We start from the raw sequence: 22,042 nt of genomic DNA on the forward strand, positions 1-22,042 counted from the left end.
AGAAATACAATTATGTTCTTTTACAGAATTAAAAAGGAAGAAGAGTTTTGAGAATCAGTCCTTAGATCTTTTTACTTAGCAGCTTGGTTACTTTCATATGCTAATTTTCTTTAGAATTTCAATTTTACTTCTGGTTGTGGCAACACATGCCTGTTCTGTAACAGTGTAAATTATTAGCTGATTCACCAAATTCTTCTAGTCTGTTTTTATAGCATTCTGAAAAATGGAAGGCTGTTTTAGTTCTTTCCAGTATTCATTTTAACTAACACATTCAGAAAATTTCCCAGCCATTTAGGGAAAACCCCACTCATTTTAATGATGTGATGTGAGGTGGATTTCACTAATTACAGTGTAGAACCCCATGATGCTGGCACTGCTTTGGATGAACAAACCATGCAAGGTCTAAATATTCTGTGAATGTCATCAAATGTGTACTAAATTGCATGTGAAGTACTGCCTTGTAGGAGGATTGACATAAGGAAATCAGAATGTCTGTAATGCATCCCAGCAGATGTTCTTTAGCCCACTCTTTTATCTATGGTATCAGCTATTTATTTATAGAATATAGAAATAAGAGAGGTATAAATAAAATCACATTGCTGCTTTTCCAACACCCTGGTACTGAGATTTTCTCCCCATTTTAATAAGGGAAAAGGTTATTTCCCCTATGTCTTGTTTGAAATGTGACATAGATGGAAGATAAGAACTCTGTCACTCTGTTTTCTTTTTTCTTTTGAAACTGATTTTTTCTCTGAAAAGAATTTTAATGGATAAATGAACTTGTTGCCAAATTAAAATGCTGTTACTTTCCCAGATAAAAATTAAGCCTTATGCTGGGAAAACAGAGCTGGTTTTGAAAGTTTGAATGGAATTCAAGTTTACCTTTTCAGATCTCCTTCTAGCCCAGTTCAAAGCTGGACTACATTTCTGTGATGTGGCACTTCTTCAAAGGCACTGGGATCTGATCCTTGTATCCCTTGTGTAGATCCAGCCCCTGGGCCTGTTCACAGCCCCCACAGCCCAGCACCCCCAGCTCAGGGGAGCAAAGCCCAGGCCATGCAGGTGCTGTGAGGACAGCCCTGGCAGGGACATGCAGTCCAGCCACAGATCTCAGCCTGCAGGTGCCTTCACAAGGAAGCAAAATGCAGAAATGAACTGTTGTGAAAAAGCCATTTTGGACCAGAGTTCTGAAATGAAAGTCTTTTGACAGTACAGAAATGTTTCACTTCCACTGAAGAAAGTGAAGTATGCAAACATGATCAGACTGACATGCATTGTACAGTTCAAAACAAAATTAACTGAATTTTAAATAAAATTTGTTATGCATACAAAGATCTTAAATTCTTTCTAATTACAAATAAATTCTAAATAATTATAAAAACATATTAACATAATTAGTTTATATTGAGACTAAAACACTCATTAATCATGAAGAATTGAGACATTGTAATGCAATTTAAATACAAAGGCCCTAAATATGATCAGAAACATCATGATTCATCATTAGTGAGATAAAACCACTCTGAAACTTCTTTTTGGTTATATATCTCTATCTAACTAGCCAGTTTCCCAGTCTAATAATGTATAGCAATGTTCTATTTCACTCAGAAACCTGTGGAGCTATGCAGATTTGTACTCTTCATTCACTTCTAAGGCATGCCTGGCTTTATCACTCTGTCAGCAGAAATTCATTTCTTCCTCAATTTAAGCAGAGCTTTTCTTCACTAATGCACTTACCATGAGCAGAGCATGATGGAATGTGACTCCTTATGGCTGCCCAAACCATTTTATGAGCCTTAATTTAATTTTTAGGCTCTGTTCATGTTTCTCCTATCTATGTCCATTCAAGCAGGGGATTTTATTAGTAGTATTGAATATATGTGTCTGAGTATACTTGGTTACTCATCCCATGTGTTTTGTGTGGAAGGACAGCAACAATTTTAACAAGATCTGATAGCTGCTAAGATCTACTGAGGTTCTGTCAGCACAGCCTGTGGCCCTCCCTGGAAAAGGCTGGAGCATCTGAAGAGTAGACAGACATAGAAAGAAGACTGCAGAACTAGCTTGAAATCCTAACAGCAGAGATATCTAACGAGTCTCAGGTCAAACCATAGAGGCCAAATCTAGAAGGAAATTTGGTTTAGTTATCATTCTGTTTTCCTGATTCACAGACGCAGGAAGCATTAAACCACCCCAAAACATACCTGCAACACAGGGGTCAGACTTACATAAAAATCTGTTTTCTTGCCTAATGGCCACATCATATCTCCCTGTTTCTGTTTTCTCTTGAGATCAGTGAGAATGAATCTCAATGTGTTGAAAAGCTCACTGTGTTAAAAAAATGGTTTTACTGTACACCTCCTAATGCCTTAGTGCTCCTGTTCTGCTTTTGGCTACTCCCAGACAGTCCAAATAAATCAGTGGGACTCAGCCAGGGAAGGAGAGTCTGAATTTAGCTTATCAAGTTCTTTCAGAAAGGCCTCTACTTCATTTTTCATTCTGTAAAGCATGTGCATGCCAGTGCTTAGGCCACATTCAGTTGGATATTTTCTCTAGGAGAAGCAAAGTTCTTTCAGGTAATGTTTATTGAGTGTATTTGAACTAATCACATATACATACAATTAATATTCCTCAGCTGCAGTGAGAAAAAAGATGTCAGCTCTACCTAGAATCCACCTAATATTCATATTGACTCTTTAGCTAAATGTAATTTATACTTGTTTAATAGTTCAACATGAGAATATTTTGAACAGTAAAACTGCAAGTGAAAGGCTAAAGATCTTATATTCCTTTGTAAGATCATAAATCAAACACATAATACTTAATGGTGTGTTGCTGATGTAACTTCTTTGGGTTTTTTTGGTTCAAGTAAACAGTATTTGTGCATAATGCAGCAGAGGTGAATGCATATGCTTCATTGTTTTAATATATATCATTATGTAGATAGTGCTGACTAAAAAACAATAATAGGCATTTCCACTAAAACTATCCAGTGTTTTTGCAGTGTGGCTGTAAAAACACAAGTCTGTGATGTGAATATTTTCTCCAAAGTATACTTTATCCTCAGGGAGCAGTGGAGAAAAAAATAAGTATTTTATCTTCCACTAGAAAGTTTGATACCAGATATCTGCTCCACCAGGGCTTGTGAGGTTTTGAGGGCATGGTGGTGTGAAGGGGAAGCTGGGTTCTGTTCTCAGCTCTGCCCCAACCTCATGAGTGGGGTTTGAGTCAATCTTCTGATTTCTGTACCTCTGCTTCCACAGTGGTGTAGACTCCTCACTCTTTAAAAACGACTGTCAGTCTTCATGGTGCTGTTAGAAAGCACTATTACCTGGACTGGCTTTTACTGCTCTCCCAGTCACTTGTGTGTCTGAGCTCTAAGGTGCTTTCCATACCTAATTTTACAGCTGCCTGGAGATGTAATGATTCATTTTCCTACAGACAGCAGCAGAAGATTTTGGAGCACTCACCTAAGGCTGCATGAGAGGACTGTGGCAGTAGAGATGCTCCTGTGTATAACTCAGTCACAAACCACAGCACCATCCTTCTAGATATTCCTGAGAGCTTTTGAGTACACTAATATATTTGACCAAGTATCTATAAAGGTTAGGACCACATTTTTTTGCTTTTCATGGAAAGCAGGATGAAACCCTTAATTCAGTTGTGAATCCTGTTACCATCATCTGGCTCGTATGTGCTCAAGATCAAACTACAGGAAAATGCTCTACATGGGGCTAATTTGAAAATATCTAATATTCTAATCCAAGAAAGGTATGCTTGCACTAATAGTCATTAATGAAGAGCTGAATCTGTGCAAAGGATGAATTGAAGGTTTATTTGAGTATGACTAAATGGAAAGAAACAAAATAAAGTATTTATATGTATATATACAACACATTGCTAAAATTAACAGGCATCCATTGCTCTAATACCATAGCATGAAATGGATGTCATAAATGCTGATCTGTTTTCTCTCTTAGTTAGCAAAATATCTGGGTTATTCTATATTCCTTCTTAGTTTTAAATTAATTGTGACATTTTAAGGGATGAAGGTGGGAGATGAGGGAGGGGAAATGATAATACTTGATTTTTCCAAATTGATGGAAATCAAAAAAACTGGAAATAAACTCTCTCATGGAGAGAGTTAATAAGTTTAACTGTGGGTCTACTTGCATGAAAAATTACCTGAAGACAATAAAAACAAATTTTGTTTTCTGAAAATAGTTCATATTCTTATACTCAAATTCTGAGACAATGTGTAAGACCTCCAAAGTATGGTGTGGTAATAAAATGAAAGGAGTGCTCAAAAAGTTGGAAACTACTTTTTTTCTCTGTAAAAGAAAGTATTCTTTTGAGAATTGAAGTATTTTCTCTTGAGTAAAGAAAGCTATTTTCAAAAGAGTGATAGCCATATTACTGATACTGAAGAAAATGTCCCTCTGCCAGCCATATCTTTATCTCAGTGGGGCTTTGCACTAGAAAAATGTCATTAGCTACAACACCAGGCACCACAAGAACAAGACATGCCATGTTTTGGAGGACAAGAATCTAACACTCCTGCTGTCCTTGTTGCACAGAGGAAATGGCAGTGTTTGAACTTGATGATCTTTTCAACATTGGAAAATGACAGAGGTCATGGTGAGGTGTAATTCTTCTCAGAGTAAGTGGTGATATTTTGGCATTGAATTTTCACCAGAAAAGATGAAGAAGCACATACAGAACATGAAAAAAAAAAAAAAAACTGAGATGAACAAAATTAGCCCAAAATTTTTGAGAGTGTGAGATTAAAAACATCTGAGGAAAACACCTGGGATGTATGGCTAATGTAGTACCAAGGTGGCAGTGAACTTAGCTCAACCCTTCACTGTTTTCAGGGAGGTGCTGCTCTGTCCTAGATGGGAATGTTGCTTGAAGCACCTTAGTTTTACTCAGTGAATTTGGTATTAGTCTCAGCTGCAAGGTAGCCCACTTTTTATTCTGTCCTAATAGTCCAGAGGAGGAACTTCCTCAGTTTGTGAATCTGCAATGCTGGGAACATGTTTGAATGATCAAAAGAGACTGAATTTTCTCCCTTCAGTGAATTATCCCTTTCCAGAGAGCCCCAGTGGCTGCAAGCCTTGCTTGATTTAGAAGCAGGCTCAGGCATGTTTACGTATTTCCTCAGTCATTTAAAATTGGCTTTATTTTCTCTTGCAAAAAATGCATTACAATAATTGTACTTTAATTTAAATAAGGCTCATGGGACTGTTAGCTATAGAAAAAAAGCCTGTTTTTTTCTTAATGAAGATACGAAAATGTAACATCTCATTTTCTATTCAAGTTAAACATAGAAATTGAGAAAATTTGATCAATTGTCACATCTATGATTTTTAACTTCTTATTTAGCTTACTAGTAATCCATTTTCAGCTCCATGTTCTAGTGAATCATTTAAAAATTTCATTTGTATGGAAGTCTAATTTACAAATAATCTAATTAAAAATTAAGTTGTTCTAGTCATTCAGAGCAATGATCAGAGGAAAGATGGAAGTGCAGAGAAATAGAAGTTATGTGGACAACAAAAAATATCCTTTACATAGCTACAGATAATTGCTTAATCTTAGTTTTACAAAAACAAAATCATTCTTCAAACTGATGTATTTCAAAACATGTCAGATTTCAGAATATAATATAGTCAAGTATTACTGAAATGTGACTTGACTCAAATTGAGATAATTACAGACAGATTCTACAATTTCTCACTTGTTTTGGCAACAGGACTCAGCTGAATGACTGCAAGGTAAAGAACAAATTCAAAATAAGCTTTTTTTAAGGAACGTGCATGTTAAATCTTTAGCAAAATAAGCAGAAACACGAGGAAGTTTGAAAACAGAGGAGTGACACAAAAACCACCAGCATGCTGTGCTGATTTTTTGGATTATTTTTTCCCATCAAAGAAATTAATGAGATTAACAAGTTATTTAGGATATTTTCTACACTGTGTAAATCTGTACCTAAATTAGGGGTCATCTTAGACAGCCCAGTCATGCACTTGGAAGGGATGAGTGGTAGGCACAGGATTTAAATGGTTGTAAGCTCATGTGGAAGGGGGTTTTGCTAAACTGACCATCTTGTTCATCAGACCAGTACTGGCCAGCAAGGACTACAAGAGATTTTACACTGTAAAATCTCTCAGCAGAGTCCAGCTGCAGGTTGCTGACAGACAATCCTGCTTCTCAAACATCTGGGCAGCCCTAACTCTCCCAGGATTCAGCTCAAAATTTTTTCCCCAATTTTCAGTTTCCAAGCAGGTTATAGATCCTTTCCAAGGTTATGCATTTTTATTTCAGTATCCAAATTCTAAAGCTGCTCTATTCACCGTCTTTGTTTCCTGCAGAACAGAGTCTGCTGCTCTCAGCTCTTTCAGCTCTGGGCTTGATTTGTCCCCAGCAATTACCAGGAAGGTGGTTGCTATGCTGCACTAATGAAAGGAGCAACCATGTTTCCTTGAAGGCAGTATAAGCAAGCATAAATAAACAAATTCTTTGTGGTGTTAATAGTGTAAATGAGGTGTTATTGCAACAGAGAAAGTAAGATATTAACCTGTTTTAGAGGCTTGATAGCTATCAACCTTTCCACTTTCTATGCAGAGCTTAGCTTGAGATGGATAACTTTTTTGGCAAATATTTATGAGTTTTATAGAATTTTCTCCTTCATCTTGATGTGTCATATTTTTGTTGTGTTTGTTCTTGTTCCCACATTTTTGGGCGGCCATGGCCCAGGTTGCCCAGAGAAGCTGTGGCTGCCCCATCCCTGGAGAGCTCAAGGCCAGGCTGGATGGGGCTTTGAGAAACTGGTCCAGGGAAGAGTGGCCCTGGCCATGGCAGGGGGGTTGGAATGAGATAATCTCTAAGGTGCCTTCTAACCCAAACCATTGTATGGTTCTATGATTTTCCCAGTGATGCTCTGTCTCCACAATTTTGCTAGTTACTGTTACATCAATGACAGGTGCATAGATGAAGGTCTGTGGCCAAAGCCAGGAACATAAGTTTTAATTTTAAAAAAATGCTGTTATGTTGCACTGAACTTGTCATCTCTGGTTCACTGAATTTAGCTCTAAGTGTGATTTTTTCTGAGAAGTGACTGTAAAAACTGTATCACACATTGTTGTGTTTGTATTTCAGTGACTTTGCATCAATTTTGTTCAGGATGTTGGAATTTTTTTAAAACCACCAGATATAGCAATGAAGATTTGAAGGTCATGCTGTGTTTAAACTCATGTAGCACCAATAAAAATGTCATTTCTGAGGAATGAAATCTCATCCACCCTACCAGCAAAGCACTTCAGTGTCTAGAGCAGGCTGTGCTGTCAGATTTTCCTGAAGTGCAAGTAAATCCATTCAACTTCCAACCTAAAATGCAATCTCTCAAAACAAACTTATGCTGAAATGATGAAATTGTCCTACAATATTAGCATCATGTATTGCATTAAGGTGGAACACTTTGGTGATCATACTACCTCACCATGGGACAAGCTTCCATCACTGTAACAAAATATGGGAATTATCCTGAAGAGTGACTACTGTAAAAATAATAACCATATGTTATTACATATCTGTAGGTAGAGGGCGTGACTTGAATTATTCAATGTCCTTTCAATAGATCTCAATATTTCTGGAAAATGCTGAGCAGTTTTTGCTGCTGGCTGCAAAATGCTAACTTTTGTCTTGATACTTGGTTAGGACAGAGATATATTCCTTTTTGGAAATACTGGGCACTGGAGATACTGGGCACTGAAGACATGGTCCAAGATGAATTGATGAACAAAATGAATGCAGCATATTTTAAAGCAAACTTCTTCTTTGCTAGCTATTAAGTATATTTGGTGTTTTAAGAGGAAAAATGGAATACCACATTGTAAAAAGACATCAGTTGGACACACTGTAATTTTTTCTCTTATCTGATTTCTGATTCTGACTTAGCACACTACAAACTATTTCCCTTTTCTTCTCTCCTTTATTTTGCAGTTAACTTTGACCACTTTCAAATATTGCGGGCTATTGGGAAAGGGAGTTTTGGAAAGGTAAGAATCAACTTATTTTTAGCAGTTAAATGTCTCATAGGGAATACCTTTGTGTTTTTCTGGCTTGATTATGGTAAAAGAACATAGGTTTTGTAGCCTTTTCCTTCCTGAGGACATCTGACACCAGTAAGAACTGTCTCTTCATTAAATTATTTCTATTATTATTTATTCACTAAAATTAATTGGGCCAAAGTTATTATAACAATTTATTATACCAAATGCAGATTAGCAGAATTTAGAAATCTGTCTCGAAAACAAAAATCAACAAAAAAGTAGGAGCAGACTACTTCTTTAGACAGTCCACCAAAGTGATCTTGTTCTTAAATCTCTGAGATTATTTGTGTATTTAAAATAATTGCAGTATTTTTAAAGGCACTTTACATAGAATAAATGCTCTTGGGACTGTGTACAATATACAATACAATATAATTATGATCATTGAGTAAATGTTTGTTCAATTCAGCAGGATTTTTCTGAAACAGAGAAGATTAATGGTTTGTTTACACTTGAGCAGACAACCTTTCTTTCCTATAAATAGTGATTATAACAAGGTTTTAAATCTATAATACAAAGCCACATAGCCACATATAATACAACTACATAGCCACAAAGTCAGAGAAAATTCTATTTTACAAATATTAGAAACCACTTCTCACAGGAATAGATCTGAAGGTGAAATATAAGTGATACTTGATCAGGTGACTGATGAAACAACAGCTGTCTAGATCTTGATTTCAATGACTCCTGAGTATATGCCAGCTCAGTGCTGGTGAGGCACTTCTGTAGCCATGCATTAAGAACACACACAGGACTTTGCTGGTTCTTGGCCTCCATGCAGAACAATGAATTTAATTTTAGAGAGGCCAGAAATACTTCTTGCAGAACAGCATGGTCCCTCATGGCACAGCCCTTGTTCAATTCAGTAGTTTTCAGCAGAAACCGTCTGAGGTCAGTAGGAGTATATCCTGCTTGGGCAAAAAGGTACTTAAAAACCCCTTAAAATCAGGGCAGCAGAGATTTGTGGTTGTTTATTATCACAATACAGAGGTGAAATGCCATGCACAATATGTAGATATTTCACAATATGTAGGTGGGATACCAAGAAGGTCCAAGAGTGCAAGTTATGTGCAGGAAAAAAGTTAAACACGTATCCAAATCATGTTGACCCTCACAAAGGAAAAGCTACTTAGATCAGAATTCAGCATTGTTGGTTTTAAATTGCCTACATCTGAATTTACTTGGCAAATTTTTAGTATACAAATAAAACCCATTTCATCAGAATTTCTAACCTGCCCTCTTCCAATGCACTTGGAACCACTAGTAACTGGAATATGCTAAGTATAACTAGTGTAAAGATCTTAAACAAACAAACAAGCAAACAAACAAACAGTTTCCTGGTTTTTATGAAGACCAAAGCATAAGCAAAGATCTGCCTTCACCTACTTGGCAAAGCAAGGTCACTGAAGCCAGAGTCTCCTTTTAGAGTAGTGCCCTGCACCTCACTCAGGTACCGCTGATCCCTGCCCTGTCTGTGCCTCTTTGGGTGTGCAGCAGACAATACACCAGGGCTGTGCCAGGTCTGTCTGCACAGATAATACACCAGGTAGGTCTGCATGTGCCAGGAGTGTGGGAACTGCTCCATGAGGGGCCACACACATTCTGCCACAGCTTGCCCATCACTTGGCTTGAGCAAAAGAGCAGCCAGCTTACACAGGAGCTGTGGCTGAGATGGTCCTAGCAGGCTCAGACCTCACCTCCTCCATCTGTCCCTTACCAAGGGGCAAGCTGAGCTCTCAAAGGAGACCTTTGAAGTGAGCCTGTTTGTTTCCAGAAAAAAGAGCATGCTTGTGGTTTCTCTTCTCTCCATAAGCATTTCCCACCCTCCTCAAAACTGCTGTGGTGTATCTTTTCCTGAAAAATATTCAACAGTGTCTAGGAGACAGCACCTGCTGTTAAGGTGTCCCTAAGAAAAATTGGGTACAGAGGCAGCAGCTGAAAGCAGGTGGACACTTCTCAGAAAAGACCAGAACTTGAGATACAAAGTATTTGGTACCAAATGGCCATGGAGTTCCTGCGACAGCAAATGTTGTGACTGTGAATTGAAACTGCCAAAGGCAAGGCAGGGAGCTGATTTCTGAAGGCAGCTGGGGGGACAGATCCCAGCTGCTGAGGCAGCCAGCCCCCATGGAGGAGCTGAGGTGCTGAGCTTGAGCTCTGTGCACGAGAGCGAGCTGAGCAGCACAGAGGCTCTGCCACACCAGATACCTCCTGCAGCAATATCCTGCACAGGTTGCTGTGGCAACCAGAGTAATTTAAGAAATATTGAGAGAGAGAGAGAGAGAGACAGAGATATTGTACCAAGAGCAATAAAATAAAAAAATAGAGCATGTCTTAAAACATCCTATTTCTCTCAGAAAACAGAAAAGGCCACAGAGGAGCCATAAAGGAAGCAGGCAGTTTAAGAAAGCATGGCACTGAACATGGTGTTATACACTGCAAGATGCTAGGGTACAGCAGACCCCGAGCAGTAAACACCCTGCAATAGAGATTAACAGTCTTGCATCCTTTTTTGACATTTTCTGCTGCCAGGTACTTCCAGAAGGACGATAATAGGAAAAGTTGCCAGCAATGAGGCTTCTAAATGAACAATAAAGTCAAGACTGACTCACAGAGACAGACATTTGAAATGGTGACTGATTTACCATGTTGTGCTTTTGGCTATGTTATAATAGGTCATTTTAAAATGGGCTTCTTTCTTTCCCTTGCCCATGGAAGGAAAAACAAGGTGATTTGTCAGAAGCCTGTACTCATCTGGGAAAAAGAAACCTGTTACACCAAGGACTTTCCTGCTGCATTTGACAACTGCAAAATAAGGATTTAAGTTTAGAGGGAACTCATACTTTAAACATGTTCTCTGAGGATCGTGCAACTCTATTTTCACCAATACAGATTCCCCAAAGCAGGTTCACAAAAACCACTCACATAAAAATCTGTAAAAAAATTAGATATTTCTAGAAATGTTATGGAAATATTCACCAGTTTCCTGAGAAGAGTGCCATGGAGTGCCACTGGTGCCACCAGTGCCATGGAGAAGAGTGGATCAAAATCAACCAAGCCTTCATAAAGCAGGCTTGTTTTATTTTCTTGTATGATGTGAAAGGGCCAGGGCTCCTTTGTGAGGACAGAGACAGTAGAAACAGGGACATATGATATGTTAGAAGTGCTGTCTCCTGCTTAATCTGGCTATTTTTTTTCAATATTGCTATATGTAGAGCTATCACTCTTCTCAAACAAAATATTGCAAAAAATTATATATTTGAAGATCATCCAATAAGTACAAAACCAACAAGGACTGAAATACAAGAATTCTCATTGTCCTTTACTGCAACAATAACCACATAATTGCAGGGTTACTGCTGCACAATAATTTGTATTCAGGTGTAACAACTAGTTCTCAGAGATATTATAGTACCAATTTTCTCTGACTTCTCTGTTCATGGGAGCAGTTATATTAAACAATCTAAAATCCTTAAATTGAATTCTAATTATAATTTCAAGGTACAAACTCTCTCCTGTTTGTCTAAGATGCTGAGACACAAGACTTAGTTCTGATTAATTTGGTTGAATAAAACTGTGACTTCCCGTGATGAAGTAAAATTGAAATTACAGTGGTGTAAACCAGATGGGACCCCAGAATCATGTCTGCACTGATGGAGGGTACTTTAGTAAATAGTATGCAAAATACTTCAGAAAAAATATGCTTCTATCCTAAAAGCAACAGGACACACAACTGCAGAATATTAATATTGTTTGACAGTATTATGACCTGGTTTTTAGCTTGAGTTAATAGGAAAGGATACTAAGCAGATGCTTCAGCTGCTCCAGATGTCATGCTTTGCTCAGGGGAATCTGGGAATGAATCTCCCTATTTAAAGGAAACCCCCTGGCAGCCTAAAGACATCCATTCTCCAGCCTGTGAGTAAATCTTGCCAGCCCTGCTTGTAGGCTAAGACTATGAGAACCAATTTTTCAGAGCACAGAGGTAGGACAGACAAGGGAGCAGTATTTCAGGCAGATGCTCAACAGCAGGTTCATCAATTCCCATCTGGAGTGTATGTGATTTCTGTCTCTTGGCCCTCTGTGTTGGGTGAGTGCTTCTGCCCGTGCAGTGCCACAGCCCCTCTGCTGGGCTGGGACTCCTCATGGCAGCCAAAGCTGCCCCATCTCCTCTACTGGTGTGAGATGTAAAATATCACACAGGAGCATGGGTGAGTGAGCACCCCAGCTTCCAGCTCTCCACCTGACAGTGGCCTCATGCAGAGGTTCTTCTGGCTGTGGGTTTGCCTCTCTCCTCTATCACCTGTTGTGTGAAACCACATCTTGTGGCAGTCTGAGAGGTCTAAGTACTCCTGTGCTAAATTTAGACCAAAATTGACACTAAGTGCACCGTGTTCTTTCCACACCATGCACACAGCAGCTGTAAGTCTCTTCTAGTGGAAACAGGAAAAATCTGTGTTTTGCAGCAAGTCTGGTATTTCAGCCATCACTATCTTTTCTCTGAGAAGAACTTTGGTGAAGCTACCCATGGTTGCTCCACCAACACAGCATTATGCAGATTCCTTCAGCAAGCTTCTCAGTTTTTTGCATGTGAAATCAGAGGAAATCCAAGAAAGCAGATTGGGCCATAGAAGTGGGCCATAGCACATGTTGCTCTTGAAAAATTAAGCTTAGCCCTGCAGCCATAATCTATTGCCTTCCTTCCCCAGATTCTGAGAGAAAGTGGCCCCAAGTCACTCTCTGGTCAAATTTCTTCTAACCTGATAGGTTTTAAGGCAGCTCACTGTTACCTTCTACCAAAAATAACAAAAGACACCACCCTGTGATAACAACTAAGATACATTAAAAAACCCCCTTTAGAAAGGGAACATTTTCACAAGAGATTTTTAAAAATAGCACTATATCATTTGAGGGAAAATTAATGGAGTTCATAATGCCTGCCTTTAAACATGTACCACATAGATGCTTACATCCAAACTGGTAATCTACAGCCTCTTTAAGGGACATTAGAGGGAAACCATTCCAGGTACAGAGATAGTCCCCTGTACCTCTTTAGGTCCATACCTTATGGAGATGGCTGCTGTCCTCCTCTACTGACTATGAAGCTGGATAGTTGCTGAGTTCAGAACACATGTTTGCTCTGAATCATCACTCTGTCTGGCCTTTGGTAAATGGTATTCACAGAAAAATGGAAAGAGTGTGAGTGTGACAGGCTTCCATACTGATACATGTAATTAAGGCAATTCTGCACAGACTTTCATCATAATGAGTCATCATAGAATTTTTTTTGTTGAGGTTCCAGAATTCTTTTGTTGAGGTACTTGTTTATCCCTATTTTAAATTGTTCCTTTGGAACAAAAAAAACCCAGCTTAAACATTTCCCATTAAGACTGCATGTGTGAGAAGGGCTCAAGGGCTTTTCCTTTCTTCCTTGCCTTAGTGGAAAGTTTCAATCCACTGATGTCCTGCTCAGGAGAAGAGCTGGCAGCCAGCAGGTGGAAGCGCCAGGGAGGATCTCCAACACAATCCAGCTCTGTCATAGCAATGTCAGGCATTTTTCACAATAACATCAGCATGGATGCAGGTTGTGTTTCCTGATTTTTAGTAGGAAGCAGCTTCATTATATTCATTAAAATCCTATTGATTTTGTAACCATGTTAAAGGATTTGCGTAGGTACGCATTGCTAGGAAATGTTTACTATCACTCTGCTTTGAAGCCGTGTGTTAGGCAAGCTTCTACCAACAACAGAAGGTCTGTTTCAGCTGTGCTGAACACCCTTGTCTTTACTGCCAGGTAAGAGAGCTGAGTGCCTTCTGGAGTCCCAGCAGTAATACAAAACTGGTTTATAGCACATATTTTGGTGCTGCATATGGTCTTGGTTTGCCACATTGGTCAAACCTGTAATTCTCAAACCCATTCTCTCAGCAGTCTCTCTAGCCAACCCTTCAATAGGGAGACTATTAATGTATAGACTAGGAGGCTTCTGCAAACACCTAACTCTTGGCCAAGCTGTACATGAAAATCATGATGCAAACTAACGTACATGGCTGAATTTCTGGACTTAGGTTCTGAGCTAAAATCCCCAAATGTTGCACTTTATAATGCTAAATTGGACTCTCCACATATTCTAAGATTCTAAGATCTACACAGGATGTCAGGATTTGCCCCTGAAAATTCTGCTTGTGCTTTTGAAGTACCCGTGGGAGCTTGAAAAATTCATTTTCATCCCTTCTTTTCCCACTCAGTTTCAGCTTGATCCCACTTGCTACTTTTCCTTCCTCCAGAAGGCCAAACACAATTCCCCGTTGTTCCACATCCACGGTTCTTTCCAAATAAATGTGAACCTTTAGTTATCATAAGAGCATCAACAATTTTCAGATCTTTCATAACAGTCCAAGGTGAAAAATAAAGCAAAACTTCAGTACTCACCATTGTGAGTACTGAACATTGATGGACTCAAAACAAAATGTTACCATCCCTGATTTTCTTAGTAGCAGAACATCTCCTGGTGCTAGGAAAGGTAATTAGAAACACTGCTTAATCATGCCTTATCATTATAGGTTAAGGGTACTCTATTAACTCCTCTATTTGGAGTAGATTTGTGCTCAAGGACACACTTTATGAAAATAGAGTTTCAGAGAAATAAGCATGGTTTGACTTTACTGGCCCCATTCCTCCCAGTTTCAACTGTGGGAAGTTGCCTTAGTTACTCCTGATTGCTCCTAAATACTGGGTGCATAAGTTCTTTAAATACAGACACAAAGGATTTCTTTTTGGCTGCCACTGTGTTGTAATCTGATGTCTTAACATGAATTGATGAGTGTATAGTATAATTTTTTGTGTGTAAAATATGGGAGCATGTATGTGTGGATGTATGTGTATGTATTTAAATATACAAATAAAAAATAATGCCCACACCAAATGAATCCAGAATACCTTTGAACTTAGACCCTGCAGACCTGGGATACCTAAACCAGATGTTTCCAGTACATTCAGATCAATTGTGTATTTCTCTGTTGCCAAAAACTGTACTGAACCTGATGCTTGGTTGTGGTGCTTATGCCAGTCTCCAGCTCCATTCTCAAGGTGAAATACCATGACAAAAAGAAATCCAGAATTCCTATGGAAGTTCTCTTGACTAAGATTTTCTTTATGCATTTACATTATTTGGCTTTTGTAAAAAAAAAAAAAAAAGATAAAGTAAAAGTGTAGAAATTTACTGCCAGAGACTAAATCATTGTAATGATCTCTTGTGGATTCAGAAATATTATGATGAATACCTCTATGAAAATTCTTTTCCTTTCAACAGTAATTAAAGGAGCATTATTCTGATATTTAGATGAAATATTGAGCCTTGGGAACACAGGCAAGGTTTATGATGCAATAATCAAGATGTGAGTATTGACTTGTGGGAATGAGGACAATGACTGAGCATTTTCCTAGGGAGGAGGCAGTAATTTCTCTGAATAATTAAATAGCCTGTGATTTCAGCCATTGTAGCATATTACTCTCAGCTTTACCATGTAAGTTCTGAAAGTTATGATATTTTTCTGGGTCCCCATTCCCTCTTATACAGGGTTGGGTTGGGTTTTTGTTAATTTTTAATTACAATCTATTACAAAGAATCCTGCAGAGCTGTGAAGTGAACTTACTGAACGTGTTACTCAGTTGTAATGTCTAGATCTGCATTATTGAAATATCATTAAAGACTCCTATTTTCCAAAGTCACAATTGAATTCACTTTCCCAAGGTGTCAAAATTTTTCTTTTACTTTGCTGCCAATTAGGTGTGCATTGTACAGAAGAGAGACACCAAGAAAATGTATGCCATGAAGTATATGAATAAACAGAAATGCATTGAGAGAGATGAAGTTCGCAATGTTTTCCGGGAGCTGCAGATAATGCAAGGCCTGGAACATCCCTTCCTGGTCAATCTGTGGTAAGAAAATCATTAAAATGCTTTCATGGAGCTCTCATTTTCTCCTTGTTGCTTAATCAGTGCAGAATATGGAAGGCTGGAAAGCTGAAAAGAACAAAAGTCTTCCTTTGTTAAAGGTATTAGGTTTCACAGGGAGCTTTATTTTTCATTAAAATTTTTAAGGTGTCTTTTTTAATTAGAATATTTAAGCATCATATTCATCTGTTCATTTCTGCTTTGGTTTCTCTCCAAATTGTTACAACACTGTGTTAAAATGTGTTGTCCTGTCCCATTTTTTTTTTGACAATACCTGGACTAAACCTCTCTAATAAAGCTGTGGAATATTGAATACAACCATTAATTTTTTTAAAAAAGTTGATTCAGAGAAAATTTGAAGCTCAATTACTTTCTATAAACTACTGTCACAGGACAACAGAAAAGAGCCTTTTTGTCACCTAGAATTTCCCTTATCTTCTTCATGCTTTTGGTCACACATGATTGTGAGAAAATGCTGGTCAAGCAATGACTGGCTTCAGCAATACCAGCAGCTTAAAATATTTGCTGGCTCTTATGTAGTGTGAGAATACTTGCTGGTTCCTGTAGTGATAGTAGTAATGGGATGCAGAGTTTTCCTCCTTATCTAATGACCTGTATCATTTAGAAAATGAAAAGGTGGAGGGGACATAAACCATTACAATATGAAAATTATTCAGTCTGTGGATAGCTTGATTGGCTGCAGATGGTTACAATGCACACTGATCTTGTGTTCTGTGAGTTTTACCTGTCTTACTTGAGGTCACTGCTCAGTCTACAATGTTCTGCCCATCCCTTAGCTCACTCCTGGTGCCAGGTTTGCACCTTTCACAAATTAAAAGCCAAATTGTGTTCTGTCTTGAGTGAACACAGCTTTAGTATAATTGCACTCTGATAGAAAGCATTTGAACCCCAAATTGATTCCAAATTAGGTCTGAAAGGACCTAATTATATACATACATATGTGCTCTTCATTGATATGAATGATCTGAGCTAATCTAATACCCTGTTGAAGGTTTTAAAAAAATACATCATTGTGACTGCAGTACAAAACTTTCCCAGTACATTTTCCAAGGTTCCAGCAAGCTGTAGTCTTGGGATTTCTTTACCAAAGCTATGGTAGATATATCTGTGCTTAGGAGCCTGTGGAGTTCTCTGTTATGTATTTATCTACCTTTTTTGAAGTCCCACGAACTTTTGTTCTTTATCAGGAGGTGTGGAAGTTTCCACTGTGTAACTAGACACTGCACAGAAACAGTCATAGGTTAATGTGATCTGAGAGACAAAATAGCAGTGCTGAAAGACTGAAGATCAAATATTTATTGTGAAACAAAAAGAATGCTAGATTCCCATTACTGAGTTATACTCAGATGATAAATATTCTTTCACATTTTCTTTTTCCATGCCAAAGATTAGACTTGAAATAAGCAATACCTTAAAATGCACTTGGCATTATGATGCCTTTTATCCTTCCTACCCTTCTAAGACACCATCATAGGATATCAAGACTCAAATATGATTTCTCATACATATGTGTGTATGAGAAATGCAGAAAATGAAAGAGAAATATAGTACTCTAGAGTTACAAAACATTTCAGGCACTATTCAAGATGCTTCAGTGCACTAACAATGTTTTATATTTGATGTCTCTTGCAATGGTTATAGTTGACCAATCCATCTACAAGCACTGATCTCTTCACTCTCCTGACTGGTGACAGGACTCAAGGAAAAGCCATAAAGTCGAGGCGGGGGGGGTTAAGGTTGGATATCAGGAAAAGGTTCTTCACCCAGACAGTGGTTGGGCACTGGAACAGCTCCCCAGGGAAGGGGTCACAGCACCAGCCTGACAGAGCTCAAGAAGCATTTGGACAATGCTCTCAGGCTCATGGTGTGACTCTTGGGGATGTCCTGTGTAGGGCCAGGAGTTGCACTCAGTGATCCCTGTCAATCCCTTCCCACTCAGGGTGTTCAGTGGTTCTGTGGTTTTGTATGAGGCTCTGCTGACATTCAGGGATTGAAAATAATACAATTAAAATTGTAGAAATTTAAAAAAAATAGTTTCTTTGGCCCTTTCTTCACCTGAAGTGCTCACCTCAAACGCTGCACACTCAAATGTCTGGCGAGTCAAAGATCTGACTCCAGAATGAGCTACTGAACTGCTGCAGAACCTGTATTCCACTCTGAGACAGCAAAGGGAAATCCTGAGCCTCAACCTTCCCAAAATTACCCTAGTCTACCCTGACTAACTCTTGCCTCATATCGGGCTTAAAATATGTTTCTATAAAAAATTAGCCTTGAACAATCCTAAGTTAACTTAAATTCACTCGTGATATATGTTTGGAGTGTCTATACTTGCAGGCTGCAGTAGAATTTTCCAGACCTCTGACTTCTCTGTCTCAAATTTCTGCTGAATTTCAAGTTATTCTACACATTATCTTCAAATAATGACTTTTGCTATTGAACTGCAACAAAGTCAAAGAACAAAAATCATAAATGATCCATGAATAATGGTCACATCTGTTCAAGCCATATGAAGCTTTTAAACATATTAATTATATTTCATTTATTTAATATTTGAAACTACATTTTTATTTCTACCATGGGATAAGGAACACTGCAAGTATGAATAGAATAGCCCTTAAATATGTTGTTCCCAGAAATAATTTCTTAAAATAACATTTTCATTGATTGTTGGTGAACTAGAACTCTGTTTAATGTATTTCTACTTGCAGTTTAGATGCAATAATGATTTGCATCAACTACATTTACATTGTAGTTATAACTTATATTAGATGATTGGTATGAATCCATGAGTTTTCCTCCTGTGAGTCAATTCCTGACGCACTAATGGAAGGAAACAGTTGAATCTGCATTTGTTCTGCAGTAATTGCAGCTGGATTAGTTTCATTTTGCAGAGTTGGATTTTGCTGTTTTGTTGATTGCACTGTAAATGCACAAAGAGACTGTAACAGGAACTACTAAGCCTGGATTGTTTCAGAAACTGGAATATTAATCTACCAAGGAACAGTAATGTCATGGTGTACAGGGAATAAGACAACTTCAGCTTGTTTAAATGCCAAAGTTCTTTTGGCCTAGTCTCTCTTTCCAGGCTCTATCACACTCTCTTAGGGCTCATATCAGTTTTTGGAAATCCTGTCTGAGGTAAGATTTTGGTGACTAAAATAATGAAATTAAAATATTTCTATTTTTCACAAATATCATTTTCTGTAAGTAGAATTTCAGCAGTGTCCTATTTATTTTCATGGTGATGAATTGAAATGAAATCCTACATCTTTCAAATCAAAATGTCAAATCCTAAATCAATATTGAAAAGCATACTTGGAAGAAAATTCCATCATGATAAGCTTTTCATGAGTTTTCCCTGATGTGAACAGCTGATTTTCAAAAGTTTATCATCTGGATTTCAAAATAAAATTAAAATAGTAATAAATCTCCTAAGAACTCCTTGAACATATTAATCTTTCTTTGAGAAATTGCATCATCAAAAATAAAAGCTGGCAGTTTAAGAAACAAACATGAATACTGGAAAGTCCTTTAGTTTTTCATGATAACTGAAGAAAGTAATGACATGTGTGTACACAATCCTTCATCAGTTAAATTCTTGTGGAGAAAAAGAAGAGGAAAGAAGGTAAATGTTCTGTGGTGGGTGGTTCTGCTGGATCAATCAGTAACCACAGCTTACACAAGAATACAGAGAAGCTCATATAGAACAAGGGTAACATCTCAACTCTGAAAGAGCTCTATTAAGCCTTTTGAGGCTCATGCATCTTCTCTGAGCTTTATTAAATTTAACCTCACAATCTCAACTTATAAATCACATTATTTGAAGTATGTCTTTCATAACATCTGGTGCAGAAGGAATCACTCTTCTGGAAATGCTCATAAAAGCTTGGAGGATAACAGTGCTTTTCAGGAAGGGTTTGGGGTTGATTTATAACCTTCATTTTAGAAATGAAATTGAATAAATGCTTAAAGCCACTTTTATCACCATTAGAGGCATTTCTGATAATAGAGATTCCTTCTTAAAATAAAATGCAGTCCTGTTTTTTATCACACCTTCTTTTTGTCATGGGTATTTCAAGCATAGATGAATGGGCTGTAGAAGTGTCAGCTGCCAACTTGGTCCCACCTTGAGTCTGTTCCTCTCTCATACTCACCACTTTCTCCATGTTCATCCTTCCCCAGCTATCTGAGTGTCCCCTGGGCAAGATGAGTGGTGTTTCTGAAAGTATTCCTGTTTTAAATACATTTCTTACAACATGCATTAGGGCTGAGCCAAGAGCCAGGTTACTTGCCAGGTACCAGTGCAGGTAGATTTGGTATTATGTGACTTTTCCTCAGTCATGAAGAGATGTTTGAAGCATCCCCTGGCTGCTCTGAAAACAGCATGGCTTACCACAATAGACAGATTTTTTTTTTTTCTCAAAAAAAAACATGTCTCAAAATGGTTTCTATGCTGATGAGGAACAGAAAAAAGTGAAAAAAATACTGGACCATTTCTCAAAAGTTTTGAAACATTGAAGTGATCTTATTTTTAATAGCCTTGCAAAAAATTTTAACTTGCCAGAACATTTTGTAAGGCAACAGGGAGAGAGAAGGAGAACCATTTTATTTTTTCAGCTTATAGGTAATTTTCCTGGTATAGACAAAATAGAATGTTTGATTTATTTAACAAGCCATGAAGAAGTGTTAGCTGCATTCTCTGAGTGGCTATGTACTGAGATGTATTTTTCTTTTCACATATCAGTCTATGAAAACTGCATGTGTTCCATGACAGACCCACAGAAGCACATTACTGTTCCAGCCACAGTAAGACTAAGTCTCAAATCCAGTGAAAGCTGAATAACACACATTGCAGCACAAAAGTTCATGGACTTCTAAGTTCATCTAATACCTAAACACGTCTTCAAAAGAAAGAGGAGGTGAAAAAGAGAACAAAAGGATTTTGGAAACAAGAAATTAGTTTTTCAGTCTCAAGTGTTGGGTGGGTTGCTCGATGTCACACCTACACAGATACAGAAGTGGAAATTAACACTTCCATGTGAAAGGTGCTCTTTCTAGAGTATTTTGGGAGCAAGGTCACCTTGGACTGCCCCATAGCATGGCTTTGCTCCTCAGGCTGGTACCAAAATGTGCACAAATCTGTAAACTTAGGGAAGCAAGAGCACTTGATCAAGTGTTTTACTGCTGGGTAGAGGTGAAGATGACCAACCAAGGAACACCAATTACCTATCAGAGTCCAAAGCAATGAGAGGAGGTGGTTTAGGTCCATCTCAGGTGAGCTTGTTTAGTGTTTGTGGTCTTGTGGCTACTCAACTTGCCTTGATATAGGTGGCCTAATGTGGAATGAAAAGAATTTATTGGGGGGGATTCAAAATTTCTTTTCTGCCATGTGTTGCAACTGGTTTTCTGGGCTTCATGAGACACCACAATAACAGCTGTGACTAAAGTTCATGATTTACCAGAATAATTGCATTGTTTTTGGAAGGGAGCAGGGGGGCTGTGTTGTTTCCTGCTAGGACCCAGGCTGGGTGTTTGCAGTTGGCCTGACAGCCCTGTGAGCAGTAAGAACTTCTGATGAAGAGGATGTGGTGGATTCCAAAATTCCACCCATACTTCATAGTATGTGGTGGACTCCAAAATTCCTGACCCACATTCAGTTTTCCTGGAGAGTAATGAAGGTGCTTAATGATCTTTGCTCTCTGGTTGTACCCAGCTGCTCCAGCTCTGGTTTATGGGGAGCAAGTCTTTGGTGTCCTCCTCATTGGCTGTGTCTATACCAGTAACTTAAAACTAGGTTTCCTCTCTGGGCTCTCAAACCCAATATTTCGTGTTGCAGAATGTTTCTACTCCCAGCCTCGCTGTGGACTGGGGCATGAGCACCATCCCACAGGAGCCCCAGGTGCAGCCAGGCTGTTCCCAGCAGGTAGGAAACCTGCACACCCTGTGCCTG

The 22,042-nt window shown here is 38.4% G+C and overlaps 1 protein-coding gene across 1 annotated transcript in view; it reads left to right on the forward strand.

The window, feature by feature from the left end:
• Nucleotides 1–22,042, forward strand: part of STK32B (serine/threonine kinase 32B) — a 159,677-nt gene that overhangs the window by 20,888 nt on the left and 116,747 nt on the right. Inside the window, exons 2-3 of the mRNA XM_059845184.1 lie at nucleotides 8,005–8,060; nucleotides 15,905–16,056. Of these exons, the coding sequence (XP_059701167.1) occupies nucleotides 8,005–8,060; nucleotides 15,905–16,056 (208 nt within the window). The remainder of the gene's footprint in view (nucleotides 1–8,004; nucleotides 8,061–15,904; nucleotides 16,057–22,042) is intronic.

The sequence above is a fragment of the Haemorhous mexicanus genome, chromosome 4 (assembly GCF_027477595.1).
Source record: "Haemorhous mexicanus isolate bHaeMex1 chromosome 4, bHaeMex1.pri, whole genome shotgun sequence".
Classification (NCBI taxonomy): domain Eukaryota; kingdom Metazoa; phylum Chordata; class Aves; order Passeriformes; family Fringillidae; genus Haemorhous; species Haemorhous mexicanus.